Raw genomic sequence first — 17,089 nt, 5'->3', positions numbered from 1 at the left:
TAACGTTGTGTTATGGGTGTGCTTAATATTATAATAAGTTCTTACAGTCAATTCAAGCACTTGTATAGGAAGAAAAATTAATAATTTGACTGATGTTGCTTATTGCTTCCTTGATTTCTTCTGATGCTATGAAAAGTGAAACCTTAAAAGTTGAAGTATTGATGAAAGAATGATTGTGTTTGTTGAGATTGTAGACTATGAATGTGTTATTGCTTGTCAATATTGTGCAGTTTAGACGTTGAACCCTTTCACTACAAATTTAGGTCCAACTTTATTGGGAAGCTGGACCTAGACAGAAAAAAGCAGTTAAAAGGGTTGTCAGTAATAAGTAGACAATGATAGAATGTGGTATGACTGTTCTTGTTTATTATGAAGTAAATGAATGCCAATTTTCAGAAATTGTAGAGAAATGTCAGTCTTCCTTATATATTCAGTACGCTGAAGTAATTCTATTTGATTGCAAATAATCTGCCTGTAAACAATACTCTTGTTTCCTATCAGGAAGTAAATGATAGAGCACTAACTTGTGTGCTGTTAAATATTCACGGTATAATTTCACAATGTACACTGAGGAAGACAAAGACAAAACTTTACTGCCTATTTTTTTTCTTCTGCAAGTTAATACTGAATATTATCAATGTCAAATCAGTTGTGATCTAAATGCAAAATTAACCACAACAGTGTTTGCTCAAAGTACTATCAGCAATGTTGTAACCAATGCTTGTTGACTATCAATTTGTGATCTTGAACGCGCCTCTACAGGCAGTCTGTACCGTCTATGGGCAACTGTGCCTCAACTGGGCAGTCTGTGCCTCTTATAGGCAAGTGATTGTGTTGTACCCCTTTGGGCAAGTTATTGTTTGCGCCTCCTATGGGCAAATGATTATTGCGCCTCCTATGGGCAAGTTTTATTGCGCCCTTCCTATGGGCAAGTTATTATTGCGCCTCCTGTGGGCAAGTTATTGCTGTGCCTCCTATGGGCGAGTGAATGTCACCACGTATATGGCCTCCTGGTATAATCTGTTAAAGAAACAAAAAATCAAAGTAAGACATCCATTGCATCCTGTTAAATGTACATATTTGTACCAGTGAAAAAAATTGGCAAAAAGATGAATTTGATGTTTTACAACATGTAAAGAACTTATTCCATTTTTTTCATGGAAATTATTGACCAACAAGTTCATCATTGATGACACGACACCATTCCTACAAAGGCAAGTTTGCATGACATTGGTCCAGGTATGTCAGACATATCTTTGTGAATGGCCACAAAATATAACATAATGGCTGCCTGATGGCATTGATAGTATCAAGAACAAATTGAAATCGGTTTGGGCATTCTGAAATATCTACCTAGATGCCTGAATGCACACACAATGAAAAGCTGCATGGACTAACAAAGAATGGCAAAAGTGAATGAACTCACACAAAAAATATGTGGATTTAATTGGAATGTCCTAATGAATGCCCTGTGGTGATGTAATCATCAATAGACCACTTCTGCAAATGAAAAAAAACATAACACCAAGGATTAAAATGACCACTGTCATAAATTTTGTTGACTCCATGAAGTGCCATATCATTTACTAGAACAGTGATACAACATTATCGAAAGCTCTGTTAACATTTCTCACACAACTTCCATGTCCAACAATCTCTTCAAATAGCTATCTTAATGTTTTTGATGTGTGTATGACATGTCATTTTGTTTTAATGAAATATAAGGGCAACACACGGATGTAAATCTCATCAAATTAAGTTTATCTTTTAGGACCCATTTAAACCTCATTAGTTCACTCATAGAGTATACTTTTCATGAATAATAAATGAATTCATGGTTTATCATCACTTGTCCTGTGACATTTCATCACATTACCATTTTGTCCTCATAATGATTCATTCAACACTCAAAGCTGGATAAAAAGGGCACTAAAATTAATCTGCATATTACTAAACTTGTGTAATTTTTTACAAGCTGTACTTTAGAAAATTGTCAAAATTACAGGATGGAAAGTCAGGAAATCTCCACACTACACACACACACTAATTGATCAGTTCCTACCAGCCGACAGGCTTTATTGATCTATCAACAATTACAGTGGTGGCCTACTACCAGGATCTTGCAAGCAATATTTGTCTGGAAGTTATGAATATGATGAATAAATGTCATTTTTTCATTATACAAGCCTTCCCACCTATGGGGTGGACCATTTGATATCCTGGGGGGGGGGGTCTGGAAGATTTTTGGGGGCATTTTACATTCTTATTCGCTTTTGATGGTAACGCATTTTCCGAGCAAAGTCTTTGCCACTGAGTACCAACCATCGAAATTCAGTAGCTTGTCCCACATTATAGGAAACTAAAAAAGTATGTAAATGATCAGACATATTATTATGACGATATCATGAAAATATTACCTGAAACCCTTTCGGAGCACCACAACAGACCCTATACACAAACAATAATAGTAACTATTCATCATTGCTACCAGTGTACCTAGAATATCCATGTCCCCGCGACATCTACGAGAACGAAAACTATTGCCCAATCTAAAATCCCTAACCCTAATCTATGGCTTTGCCACGACAAAATTAGGTGCCACGACAAAATTAGCCTAACCAGCCTATGACTCTCGTCGATTGTACAAAACAATCTTTACGTGGACTATTTTTATGAAATAGTAATAACATTGACACCAGTCAAGTTGTTATTCTTCGTGCAGGACCTCTCGTGTACGCTAAGGGATACGCTGTCGGGCCGGACCCACGTGGGTTTTGGAGACAGTGCAGCGTACACAGAAATCTACCCGACCTAGCTAGCTCTGCGTACCGTGCTGTGTGTTTCAGGTGTTACACGGCCCCACCACATCTAATGGATGATTCTACAGAGGAGCCAGCGTAGCTGACATTGGCGCACGCCAAGAAAACATTTAATCACAGAACAGTGAAGCGTAAAGTAATGGATCTTTCAATCATGCTACAGACTTTTTAAGTTTGTGACAGAGGCCTTGTCTGCCTTCTTACAATGAAGCAACTACAGCTGTCATCTCTGAACAGTCGACCCCAAGACTCACTTTATAATGAGCCAACAAATGTGCGCCAGAAAATCTCAAAAGCCGTTGCTCAAAAAATATGGGTCTAAATGAATACAAAGGATTTGGAAGACCTCATTAGACTAGATGAAAGATGTGATGATGTAGATGATAGTGGCGGGGGCCGTGTAACGCCCGAAACACACAGCAGGGTACGCAGGGCAAGAGCCGACCGTACAATCTATGCCATGAAAAGTCAAGTTCGGAACTACAGCTCCCAGTCGCGATCGAGTCACAGTCGCGCTCCTTCTCAATTCTTTTGATGCATGTACCGTACTATTCACTTTCTCAACCGTAAACTCAAAGCGTCCAAGTCAAATCGTGGTATCGAACAAAGGTGCATACATCAAATCACGACATAGAATCAACACATCACACACAAATTACTTTGAATTACTTACCGACACCACACCGACAGTCCATCAAAATCACGCTTCAGAATTTGTACACCAAAAAGCCGGATAAGCGTACTCACAGCACAGAAAGGCTGTGGAGACAAGCGAAGAACTATGTGCTCGTTATGATACGGCGGTATAACTTGATTTACGCGACGATGGCGGGGGGACGAAAAGTACAAGTACAGTAAGTGCAGTAAGACTGGCTTTATGCCGCTAGGGGTTGTGGGGAAAATGTATCCCGCTGTAGCCAACCTGGACAAGCACATTTCACAGCGCCCTCAAACAGTCGATTGTTTTCACTTGTCATACGCGGCGTAACAGAAAAATTAAAACTTTCATAACTTCATTAATATCCAAGCCACGCCCACCAAAACCTTTTCAGTTCTAGCCATTTGAATTCTGAAGATGTCTACCAAATTTGACTGAAATACGTTCAGCCGTTTTTGAGAAAATGGACCAACAGACAGACAGACAGACACACAGACAGACAGACATCGCTGCGACATATGCTCACGTGTGCACACGTGAGCAAAAAATTGCGAGACTGGAGCGAGAAAGTGACACTTTCTCGCAATTTGTGAGAATCTCTTGTGAGAATTCAAAAAATTCTCACCGGTGAGCAGGGAGAAATGCACTCCTTGGTGAAAATAGTTCTCACCGGTGAGAATGGAAATTCTCACGAAGCACTGTAAGAATGGTGCATTGGTGAGAATAAGCCAGACTTGTTGTTCACTGGTGTGAATCTGGTGAACAATGAGTTGGTTAATTCTCACCAATGAACGAGTCTGCTTGATTCTCACCATCAAAATTACCATTCTTACAGTACTTGGTGAGAATTTCCATTCTCACCGGTTTGAATCTGTTATCTCACCAAGGAGTGCATTTCTCACTGCTCACCGGTGAGAATTCAAAATTTCTCACTGGTAGCAGTGAGAATGACAAGAGATTCTCACCAATTGCGAGAAAGCGTGATTTTCTCGCTCCAGTCTTGCAAGTTTTCCCACAGGCGACCCAATAAGTACTACTGAGTTTTTCAGTGTTTTCTCTATCATTTTCTCTTATTTCTTCATGCTCTGAATGATCGGATTAAATAAAATAAATGGTTTATATAACATAACCTAGCCTCTGTGACTCTTTATTTAGTTTACACTCCATTACAAGGACATATATCTCGCATACACACATGCTGTAATTAATTAGTCAACACAACTAATTATGCTAATCCGTGGACTTATCAGGGATTTTACGGGTTGGTCAACATCGCGAAAGATAGGAATGGTTACTAAAACGGGAAGGTAAGAAGCTCTCCTGAAATGTGTCCAGAAATTACCAAATTGCGGCCAGTCATGACCATTTATCCAAAATCTACTGCAGCCAATGTATTTCGATGGCCGAGGAGAGCCAGCTACTCTTATTTCAAACGTTTAAATGGTCGCGAACAGTGCAAACCCTGCCAGTGCCTTGCCTGCAGTTCATGGCATGAGGACGTCCGTAAAGCAGGAAGTCGGAAGTTGAAACCTTTGACCTTTACGTTGTTTATATGTGGGCAAACTTGTAAACATATTTCCCAGGGACAAGCCTGATTTTGACTAGGGTCAAAGTTCGTGTGGTTAAGCGTGGTTCGGGTGGTGTTGCTAAGGTTTTGTCTGCCCACCGTCCGTGGGTGGAGGGACGGAGGTCTGCCTAATGTTTGCTGTGCGTTCTCGATAATTTTGCTGTATTTTTTCTCACAAACATTGGAAATTCGTTTAAGTTTTAAGAAACATTTCGTTCATGTAAGGAAATCATATAGCAAGTACTTCTTGCGCTGGTGCAAACTCTACGAAATATTATGATATCAACGATGTTTTCCATGATAGTTTACAAGGTTTCTTGTCTAAATTCGCGGAAATCATCAAGAATATCTAAAAATACTACACGTAATTATGACTACATTTTGTATGTGTAGAGGTGTTGTTTGCCGTTCCGAACGTATGTTCTACACGTACGCGACGTTCGCGACGTATGGTTATCACTGATCAGCTGACGATGGAACGTAATTACGTGTAACTAAACTTCTCCATAACGATATGTTACCGGCAGACATGGAGATAATAGCGAGTGAATAGAAATGACGGTGACTGGTTTAAAAAATTCACAGTGCTGGCAAAAATTCTCACAGGCTTCTTAACGTAGTGGCCGACATCATCGGTGATGTCAGTTTGTGTTTCGATGTTGCGAGGTAACCGCTCAGGTGACTTTAGAGACGCGACGGGCTACACTGCGCTTGTACGCCAGAAAAAGAACGGTCTGCGAGTAGCCATGTCGGAAAAAGCTGGAAAAATGGCGATAGCTTGGTGATTTTCGAGCGGATTTCTGGTAGTGGTAGGCTCCTAATAACCATGTTGTCGATGAGTGTTGGCAATTTGGGTGGAAAATATGGACCCAAAGCTAGCCTAACAGTATAAACGAAGTTTTATAGCCCGTGCGCCGCTTCTTTCGGGAATTTTGTGCACTAACACTGCATAAGGCACGATTGAAAATCGATGAATTCCTTAGACTTGTAGCGACCATGGAGCTAGAAACTAGCTCTATGTAGCGACCAACTCTCTTTTACTATGCGAAAAAGTAACCGGCGACATTAACTCTTTGACGCCGTACAGTCATTCTAGTCATGAGCTTGGTTGCTACCGTACACCAGAAAATAACCGACTTTGACGTCAAAGGCCTGTTGCTGGTACGTACTTTGAGACAGAAAATAACGATATGTTACCGGTAGACATGGAGTTAATAGCGAGTGCAGAGAAATGAAGGTGACTGGTTTAAAAAATTCACAGTGCTGGCCAAAATTCTCCAGTGTGTGCTCCTGCTAATGTGTCACCATTGTGCCTTGAATCACGACGCGGTTTGTAAATTATACTTGGTATATACACTCCCAGAAAACGACGACGTGAAACATACATCTATATAATTTTGTTGAAAACATCATGAAACGGCAACTCCGGCGATCTTTTTCTGCTTGGTCGTCGATACTTTCTGGGTGGCATTTGTTACATGGAGCAGGACCATGTCTGCTTAGTTATGTTAGAATTTGGCGCTTGGCAACGAAAAGCATGCGCGTTTCCAGTGTTCCTTTCGATCTAACTTCCCGTTTATTTTTGAATAATGAGCAGTGTTTGTTTGCGCATATCATGAATATATAAGCGTCCACTAGGTTTACGGACGTCCTCGGGACACGTTTCCCAAGATCTTCATACCTTCTCCTTTTTCATTAACATCACTATCTTTCCGATGTTGACCAACCTCTGATAAGTCCACGATTAGCATAATTAGTTGTGTTGACTAATAATTACAGCATGTGTGTATGAGAGATATACGTCCTTGTAATGGAGTGTAAAATGAATAAAGAGTCAAGAGGCTATAGGTTAGGCTATATAGTCATTTATTTTATTTACTACGATCAGTCAGAGCATGAAGAAAAGGAGAGGGGCTGACAGTGACAGAGAAAACTGAGAAAAACTCAATAATAAGCTTATCAATATGTATGGGCCGCCTATGGTTTTTCCTATAGGCCTAGTGCACGTAGGCCTTATTTTTATGTAATTTTCAAATACCCTTTTTCCACGTCGATAGTGTTCATGGATCAAAGTGTGAATAGTGACCATGTCAAAAAGAGAACCGTTTACCGAAAACCCGTCTTAAAACAATTTTCTGAAGGAAGGGGATCGTTGCGAAGTGAATGACCTGGCGTTCATGAGCGCTTCGTGCACCGTAGCCACGTGTGGCGTGCGCATGCGTAGTTTAGACATTACCTTGAGATCGCCCAACTGCATCAAACGATTCAAGAGAGGGCAGCAGAGGACAACGTTGTTGTTTTTGTTTCGTGGAAGTGGATTTAGGCCTAATTCGACTCAAATTCGAAAATGGTCCGTGCATGGTTTATGGATGACTCTGACGCTGACCAGCGCTTGGAACACATGACTGACCCACCTCAATTCGTAGATTTGGATTACCTGAAAGAACAGGGCGTTCTGTACTGGAAGGTAGGTGAAAAACGCAACTGTAATAAATCGAAAATCCCTTGTTAGATTTTAAAGCAAGTCTTAGTGTTCCAGACTGGCTAAAACATTAACTGATGTATTCAGTACGCCGGGGAATAAGATCCGCCGCGGCCCCGACTGCGCCAAGCGTCCTTCGTGTGACCTATTTTAGTATAATGTACGAAGACGCACAAACTTTGTGCCATGCTGTGTATTGATTTATCTTGCCACATTTATCTTGTGTTGACATTGCAGTTTTCCGTTCATCTTGTTATTTTGCGGACTTCACAGAATAATGTATCAAAGATGATTCTTAAAGAAAGCATGGTTGCTGCCTTTAGCGTGTTTATGTGAAATGATACACAGCTTGTATGCTGTGTGATATGACTCACAGTGAGGTGAAGGCCGCGACCTCGTTGCACGCACAAATCTACACAATTCTCTTGTGTTATGAGAGTGTTGTTAACAGAATGGGCCAATATAATGCTAATGGAATATAATCGCACATCTACAAATGTTTATATTTTTCATGCACGGGCGGTGAAAGCGCTCTGAAAATTACATGTAAATTTAGCGAGCAACGTGTGGTTGTAGCGTGATGACCTTGTTTCAACCTCGACCCGATTTATGGCCTCGATTAATAATAGACAGAGGGCTTTTGCGTCAATAGGACTATGGTCCAGCGTGCACTCCAACAACAGGAGAAAGAACCACTTGCATTGTTAAGATACACAGGATATGAGATGGAAATGAATGTCAGGTTTCCATGCTGTTCGACGTCACGAGATGGGTACCATCGCAGTTGTCCCACAATGCATCGCTGTGGCTGTATCATTGAAAACGTCGTACACACACTGAAAACAACAAAAACATACTGATTTTGTGTTGTACACAGGTTTGTTATTCAAGAATGACGCAAACACAAGTCCCTATGCTGCTGGAAAGGGAAATCTTGCTGTTTTAGAGAGAAGCTAGTCGCTGATCCAGAGCGCTCGTCAGGTTCTAGTCCATCCTACATTGTTTCAAAAGCTGCAGATGACACTATGGTCACGTGACCGGCCACTTTTCCAAATTTGGCTAAAAACTATTTCTATAGGGAAATACTCTTTCAAAAGTACCCTTGACGTCACTTTTATCAATTCAGTGGGGACTAGATATGCATTGCTCGTCACAATAGCAACGCGGAATGAGCACTGATGTGGCATGTTATAAAAAGTTTTATGAGTAATGTATGCTTTACCCTATGAGGCACTGCATCATGAAACCAGTAAAAGAACTATAGCAGAAACAGCAATACATGTGTGCATGCCGAGCATTCCAACCTCTCACTGCAAAGAAATAATATTAAAGGAAAGCTTGCGTGTTGTGCTGAAATTCATTTTGCGACCATAGAATCTAAACTTTTTAATGGTGATTGTAATTTGTTAATTTGTTCATGAAAAAGAGGATAAGACCATCGAACCTCAAATTTGTGTTATCATTTATAACACTCTGGTATATATATATATATATATATATATATATATATATATATATATATATTACAAATTTCACATTATCAACTCAGACAAGTCAACACTGCTAAACAAAAGTACAGAATTTCTTTCGAAATGTAGATACAGAATCAAATTCCTTCTCATTAACACTTGAACGCGCCAGAACAACCGTCTCGTTTGCATATACACCTGACCCTAAATATAGGTGGCAACGAGCCCGCCAACATCACTCCTGACGACTGCCAAGCGCATGAAACAGTCTGTAGAGTAATCACGACAAGTTCCACGTCTAGAAACGCATCGAGCACTATACATTGCCTGAATTGACACCAAGCCACTGCTTATATATATATATATATATATAATATATATATATATATATATTGTTGTGCTTTTTTGGTGTGTTTTATTTGCCATAGAAATACGACGTACTATGTACAGAATGTCAAGAGTGGTGTAATATTTAAAAAATATATACCAAAAAAAAATGTAATAGCGACATTTCTGCAGAAAAGGTAATGCTATATAATCATTGGAATGTGATCTATGGCTGGAAAACAGGAAAAGCTTAAGTGAAGCTTGCATCATCTGTTTCCCATTTAACTGTACAGAAAGTAAGCAAACGTAAAATACAGAGGGCTTTTACAATAAATAAACAAAGTAAACTTGTAAATTAACGCACGGTAAAATACACTGTGTTGTACTGACTAAAACAGATTAAGGTGAAGTACTACGAATTACGTCAAAATCAAGTTGTGGGGTCACTTTCTTGAAACTTTGCACAAATATTCTTGGAAGTTGTGCAAGTGCAAAAATGAAATAAAAAATGGTGGTCACTACGCTCGTTTCCATGGAAACGGACATTAAAATGGCGTTGTTAGAAATAATAAAATGATAATAATACACTTAAACTAAAGAAAGCAATTATAAAAAGCTTAGCAATGAGTTGATTTTAATAAATACCAAGACTTAAGATCCATATCTATCGAATGTATAGTTTTCATGTTTGTAAAGAAATTTTTACATTAAAGTATCGATTACAAAATGACGATATCGAAATTATATCACTACATAATTTTCGAACTTTCTTCCTGTCGCTCTGAATGGTGTCATTTTGACCAAACTTGGCGAATAAAATCCTGACATAATACCATTTTGTTTACACTTTTAATAAAAGGGTGTCACCACGCTACTTTTTACAATATCTCCAGGTGAATGGGTAATATGCGCCATATAAATGGGAGAGAAATGTTAATTTTGTCGCTCATATTGAATAAAAAACAGCTTCCTAGGGGGTCAAAATATGACAAGGTTATAGGTCACATGTATTTCTAAGAGACTGGGTCAAAAAATTAGGTAAAAGCGCAATTTCAACAATGACAGGTGATGTTAAATACATGCGCAACAAAATAACCCATTTGCGGCAGGCTGGAGTTAAATCTGCGCAGAAACGTTCTAAAGCGTGTGCGCGTCCGAATTCGTCGTAATTTACCTTAATGTGGAGAACTGAGGCGAAAAATGAGCTATCAGAAAGAACAATAAACACGTAACAAGAGAAAAAGAATAAAATGTAGTAAGGTAAATTTGGTGGATCACTGACTGATTATCAAGTAGTCTGTTAATTTCGCTTTGAAGCCGTTTCTATTAGGTATGTTACGGATATCATGTGGTATCTCATTCCATATTTTGCCACCGTGATAGTCAAAGGAAAATTTGCCCAAAGTGTATTTCCTTCTAGGGATTAGAACATCCCTATTTGTAATTAATCTTGTTTGGTAATGGTGTAAATACTCATCAAAACGTCTCGGCAATCTGTTGTGAAAAAGATCATGAATAAATGTACAGAGTTGGTATTTAAACTGGCTGTAAATGTCAAGAATACCGAGAGATTGAAAAAGTGGCCTACTATGAGTAAAAGAATCCTTAAAACAAATGATGTGAACAAGTTTCTTTTGTGCCTTATAAATTGAATCAAGAGATGAGCGATAAGTACTGCCCCATATCTCCAAACAGTATGAAATTTGTAGGAGAATAAGAGCATTGTAAAGAAGTAACAGAGTGGATTTGGGGAGATAATGCCTTAGTTTGGAAATAACACCAATCTTGGGAACAATTTTATCAAGAACCTTCTTAATCTGTGGTTTCCGTGTAATATTTTTATCAATGTCAACTCCTAGATAACTGGTATATAATAACACAAAATTACTTCAAGTACAAAGTAATGGTATCTGGTATCTGTATCTGGTATCATTACCTGTAACCTGAAAACAATTGGTCTTTTTATTTCAGCTGGATGCAGACAATTGGGAGAAAGAAGGAAAGCTTACCCAAATCCGAAGTGAACGTGGTTACTCGTATGAAGATGAAATCACATGCACTCCTGAAAAACTGCCTAATTATGAAGAAAAGGTATGTTTTTACTACTATGCGCTACTGTATTGTTACTACAGATGAAAGCACAAAAATTCAAACTTGAATAACTGAATAATTTATTTCAATGCATGAAAAAATGCCCCTATTTTAACCAAATATATGCCATGAAATTTGAATTATATGAACTGATTTGACAAAAGTTGGTCATTTAAAATGGAAGTAGTGTTAGGGAGTATTATACCATATTGTCTGTGGCGGACAGAAGATATGCCAAACTTTAACTGCTGGGAGGATATGGAAATGAGGGCCTCAAGAGACTCTCCATTTCAAACACAATTTCATCTGTTGGCAGATACTCAAATCTTAATACCAGTGTACAAATTTTACAGTCTATTCTGAGCTATTGTCTCAGAAAATTTCTTTAATTATCATTTCAGCTAAAAATGTTTTACCAAGAACATCTACACTCTGATGAGGAAATTCGATTCATTGTTGACGGCAGTGGATATTTCGATATCAGAGACAAGAATGACAAATGGATCAGAATTGAATGCCTTAAGGGAGATCTCATCATCTTGCCGGCAGGAATCTATCACAGATTCACCCTGGATACTAAGGTGAGCATGTCATAATCTCGAACCAATTATTACAAGAGTCACACTGTTTTAAGGTAGAATGTGCCTTGGGGACAGATATTCAGGCTCTTAACCCTTTAGAATCTTTACCGATCTACCACTTGTGGGGGCTCTTTGTAAAGCTCTTGGAGTAAATAAAAATTCACCGTCTTAGTTTTTTGAAACTCGGAAATTTTGTTTTTCTACACAGAGTTAACACAGGGATGGTGGCCATTTTGAATTTCACAGATATTTGTAAATCTTTGGTAATTGCTTTCTCTACCACCAAGATATGCACGGCGACCCCCGATTTTTATTCTTGATTTTGAAAGAAGATGTTTGAAAAACTCCTTGAGGGAAGTTTAAGTCTTTCACTTTCAAGGGACATACTACCTAAAGCTCATGGAATGTAAAATGCAGCTTTCATAGCCATTTTAACTGGATGGAAGATTTAAAATATCTTAACAAAAATTACATAATGGTTCCATATTTATTACAGTCAGCTGAGTCAAGCTTGTATAGTGGTCACTCTTACAGAGTGGCCACTTCTTTATATTGGCCACCGTGTGGCACTCCTGAAGTAGTTTACACTTTAAAAACCCTCAACAGGGGCCTGTCATGTATCATGATTTTCAATATATTTGTGGCATAGGATTTTGTTATCACAGTTATCTTTGCTAATTTGACCCCTCAGTACATCACGTACACTAACATCCATCTAACACCACCCTCCATGGAAAGGCAACCCCAGTATGCTGGTCACCTTTTATTGGCCCCATTTATGAACATCATGCACAGGTTTGAATAGACATACATTTGAGCTTATTGTAAATCCTCTACAAATGCATCATCAGTATCTAAACTTGATGTCTGCCATTAGTGATTTATGTTTGAATTCATTTATTATCATAATGACCATATTCAAAAGACAAATATTTCATAGAGCATTAATAATTTTATTAGATTGCCTTTCCCCAAGGCATTTTACGGTGACCAAGGTATCAGATATATTAATGATTAAAGGGACAAAGTCGGCCATTTTTCATTAATTTTGTTTGATACGAGATACTACTTATATTGTTTGATATGTTGAAAGATACTGAATGAATGGGTGACCATGTATTTATTCGACCTCGGTTTTAGACAAATTAAATGAAACCATGGCAAAAAATGAATTAATGGTCGTGACCATTAATTTATTTTCGCTATGGTTTCATAAAACCCGGGTGGAATAAATACATAGTCACCCATTCATTCAGTATCTTTCAACATATCAAACAATATAAGTAGTATCTCGTATCAAACAAAATTAATGAAAAATGACTGCCTTTGTCCCTTTAACAAGTGATGGACATTCAAGCAAGCTGTGATCTTCACAAACAAATTTAAAAAATGAAATCGTTGCAATTATAATTTTGACAAATTCAAGACATTATAAAGACTTGAGAGGACTAAATATGTCCAAAGAGCATTTTATTGTGAATGGAAAATGACCTAATCTTTCTGGTTATTGCAGGACTACATTCAAGCCAAGCGCTTATTTGTAGGAGTACCCGTATGGACTCCTCACAACAGACCCAATGACGACCATCCTGCTCGTCTGGAATACCTGAAAAGTTATCTGAGTCAAGCGAAGTAAAATCTTGTTGCCAGAACTAGCAGTTTACAGTTCACATTCCTTATAATATCTTCTCTCTTCAAAGCTTTTGATTCTGCTCCCTCAATAACATTTCCGCATTTTTGTTACTCTTTTGGGACAAAATTTGGTTCACGATATTTTTAGTCATATAATTGCTGACACATTTATGCAGATTGAAATGCTTACTGGGCTTGACCAACAAAGTGTTGCTTTCATCGTACTCTGATCTGTAATTCATTTAGCCTTTTATATTTTAAGCTGTTTTTTCCAAACTTTACATCCCTTGTAAGACGTAATCTTACAGCCTTGTTACAAATGTGTGTGATACATAGTTTTTACGTATTTAAGATATATCATTTTTAGTACAAAGTGGAAAAAACGGCTAAGTTACAAAATCTGAAGAAAACCAAGTGAATTAGGGCAAGAAAAAACCCGCAACAACTTGATACTTCCATTTAAGTTGATTTTTTTTCTTGTGTTAATTGTGATAGGCAATAGTATGTTTACTTTCTCTATGGTATAGTATTGACCATATTTTTTACAGAATGTAAATATCTTAGGAGTTTAAAGTACAGAGCTTTTAGTTGTTTGCAAGAACGAATTGATTTTCCGAAAGAATGGTTTCCTTTTTTTGCAATTAGATCATGACTAAAAACAAATGAAGTTGTATGAAATTTGATATCGATATTAAAATTATCAATTAGGTATATGTGGTAAAGTGTCTCAAAATGCATTTATCACCAAAATTGATGTAATAAAAATCAAGACGTTTGACGCAGAAGTTACAAAGCTGGTTTACACCTTTGTGTATTTTCTTTAAAAATCTCTTGGAGCAGTTATATCTAAAGAGAAGATTAAATTGGAAAGGTTTTCTTGTGGATTCAATAGTACACTTATATAGAATACTGACGATCCTTTTTTTAATCCGTAGTATTAATCTCAGCAAATACTTTGTCCAAAATAATCATAGTCGGTTTATAGTAATAATTAATACAGCAGCGATCGTATTCGACTGGTACATCATATCGAATGCTTTCTTGTTGATATTACCTTACTGTGAAGTTTGAAAGGTATGTATTAAAGGACGAGTCTCGTCCACATTTTTCTTCTTTACACTAAACTATAGTGTGAAATAAACATAACCTGAATATTATATCGATACTAAAAGCACCGTGTTTCATTAATTTCCTGAACAATTTTGTCGTGAGTTTTTTCAGAGAGGCGCAAAAAATTGTAATTTAGATCACGCAAACCTCTTCGGAATGACGATTTTCTAATGTAAAGAAGCTGAATTGACTTGTTCTTAGGTGTGTAATTCAAGGCTAAATATTATCGATCACTGTTTGTGAAATAAGAACAGTAACATATTCGTTTGGGCTGTGTGATCAAGCAATGCAGCATCGTCCGCTCGCTCGGGTCCGTTACTTCCACTAACTGTTTTCGGGAAGCATCCAGCTGCCCGGACAAGAGACCTTGGCAAGCGAAGATGGCAATGCAGTTGGTTCTTTGATAGTTAATATTCTGTAAACTCAGGTGCCAATTTTGAAAACGTGCTTTTCGTAGTTTACTCAGGAAGTACGTCCGCATCCGTTCTTTGGTCTGTTGTCGTTCTTGTAAGCTAAAAATACAAATGTCAAATAAGTACCAACACGTCATCATCATTAATTGATATGTTCACATTTACAAAACCGCATACATGAGTTTCTTTTCTAAATGAACGAGACATAGATGTGTATAAAAAGACATGGCTTTTTATCACGGAAGCACTCTGTCACTGTCACTGCACGGAGTCAAAACTTTGAAATAATGGTGGGCTGTCGGAAACTTTCTGATAGACAAGGAAATGACTTTACTTCTTTATGTGTTATATGTGCGTGTTAACTATCCTTACGAAAGCCTGAATTCGTCAGCTCTTTATGGCTTGGAAATAAGTCTTCCTTTTATGAGTCTATTTTTTGCTCCTCCAGAAATTGTCATCAATGATTGGGTTATTTTAAATGCAAGTTGAATAGTCTGTTCCTGTATGTAATTAGATGAGACATTTCAAATTTGTAAACAAGAAAACTTGTCATGGGTGCAAACGAATGCGGTTTCTTCACCATGACAGCACGATATACTTTTGTCACTTACAAATCCTTATGAAATAATTTTATATGCATAGTCTATATAACAAATCATTGTACGTCATCTTACTTTACAGTAACTTGGTGATTTTTTGTTGTTGTTTCATTTTTTGCATTTCTTAGAACGTCCGTGCATTCCAGTGAAACTTTATCATGCTTGTGTACTCTTTGTTTCATCCTCCGTCGTTATTGTGTTAAGTCTAAGTATACAGAAATGACAGCATTGATGTTATCTATTAGTTGTAAACAATGGTAGTAATTGTGAAGATTTATTCACATCAAACTATAATCAGCTGTAAATAGCTGAGCGCCTAATTGTCCGATATAAATCCTTGGTCTCAAGATTTCATGACAAATGCTTCTGTCATGACGTCGTAATGAGAGGAATATGTTGCACCGTTTTGCTTCCTTTCCCTTGCTTGAAAGTCAATTTCTCTTTTCCTCTATACTTATCTTTTCCAAGTCACACTTACAGGGTGCGTTTACATCTGGAGCGATAGATAAGCCAAGATTTGTTGGCTTAAGAACCTGTTCACCTACGCAACTATGCATAATTTAACCGGCTTTTGATGTATCACGACAATAGTGTCAACGTTGACACCATAATTTTAACCCTGGTGACTCTCTAACAAAGCTAGCGTAACCTTAGCCACAACTTGGTAACATTTCGTTGGAGATTTGCGGGAAATGAAGACTAAGTTATTATCGGATGATTTATCGTGCGAGAAAATGACCGCATTAAGGAACACTGTATAAAAATGAGTTTTAGTTAGATATCTATCCCGCCGTTGAACATCTAGCAAGAACTTATATTACAAAATTATAACAACGTCATACGAGCAGAAGTGTTTGTGCACCCTTCTGATGCTAGGTCACCTTATAAGTGCGGTAGCGGTTTTTTAAGGGCTAAGAGTTTACTTTGATATATAAAAATAGTTGACCCAACCTCGGTCATTGACTGACCCCGATATGCAATTTTTATATCTAGTGATATATATGTACATAATAAACAAATTAATTTTATAAAAAAACAGCTCTCTACATGTACCTCGTGAAAATCTTGAAATCACTAAAGTAGAAGTGAGCAAAATTACATGAAGCCATGTTTTTAAATAGCACCGTACAAATTCATAACAATCTTTTTAATGTTTGAGTAAACCACCATTTCTTAATCGATGTGAATTCGGTTTAACCCATTCGCTGAAGGGGAAAGGGACGGGTACTGCCATGACACGAGGTCGTAGTGAAAGCAAAACGTATGTGTGTTGAATTGGTGTTGTGTTGTTACAGTAGAATTATCAAAGTTGAATCCCAACATTATATTAAGAAGCAGACG

At 37.7% G+C, this 17,089-nt stretch overlaps 1 protein-coding gene and 1 long non-coding RNA gene across 2 annotated transcripts; one reads left to right on the top strand and one right to left on the bottom strand.

Annotated features, from left to right (window-relative positions):
* Nucleotides 1-344: 344 nt before the first annotated feature.
* Nucleotides 345-3,706, bottom strand: LOC139115375 (uncharacterized). The gene is made up of 3 exons (XR_011548112.1): nucleotides 3,493-3,706; nucleotides 1,427-1,500; nucleotides 345-1,020 (listed from the first exon to the last, which is right to left on the bottom strand). It is a non-coding gene; the product is annotated as an uncharacterized lncRNA (long non-coding RNA).
* A 3,541-nt stretch (nucleotides 3,707-7,247) lies between these two features.
* On the top strand, nucleotides 7,248-14,783 carry LOC139115374 (acireductone dioxygenase-like). Its single transcript, XM_070677444.1, has 4 exons — nucleotides 7,248-7,511; nucleotides 11,294-11,413; nucleotides 11,815-11,994; nucleotides 13,508-14,783. Exons 1-4 carry the CDS (start codon nucleotides 7,392-7,394, stop codon nucleotides 13,628-13,630), a joined length of 543 nt encoding a protein of 180 aa, XP_070533545.1. The 5' UTR covers nucleotides 7,248-7,391; the 3' UTR covers nucleotides 13,631-14,783.
* The last annotated feature ends 2,306 nt before the right edge of the window (nucleotides 14,784-17,089 follow it).

This window comes from Ptychodera flava, chromosome 17, assembly GCF_041260155.1.
Source record: "Ptychodera flava strain L36383 chromosome 17, AS_Pfla_20210202, whole genome shotgun sequence".
Taxonomy (NCBI): Eukaryota; Metazoa; Hemichordata; class Enteropneusta; family Ptychoderidae; genus Ptychodera; species Ptychodera flava.
Note: the sequence above shows the minus strand (reverse complement) of the source record. Positions and strands in the feature narration are given on the sequence as shown.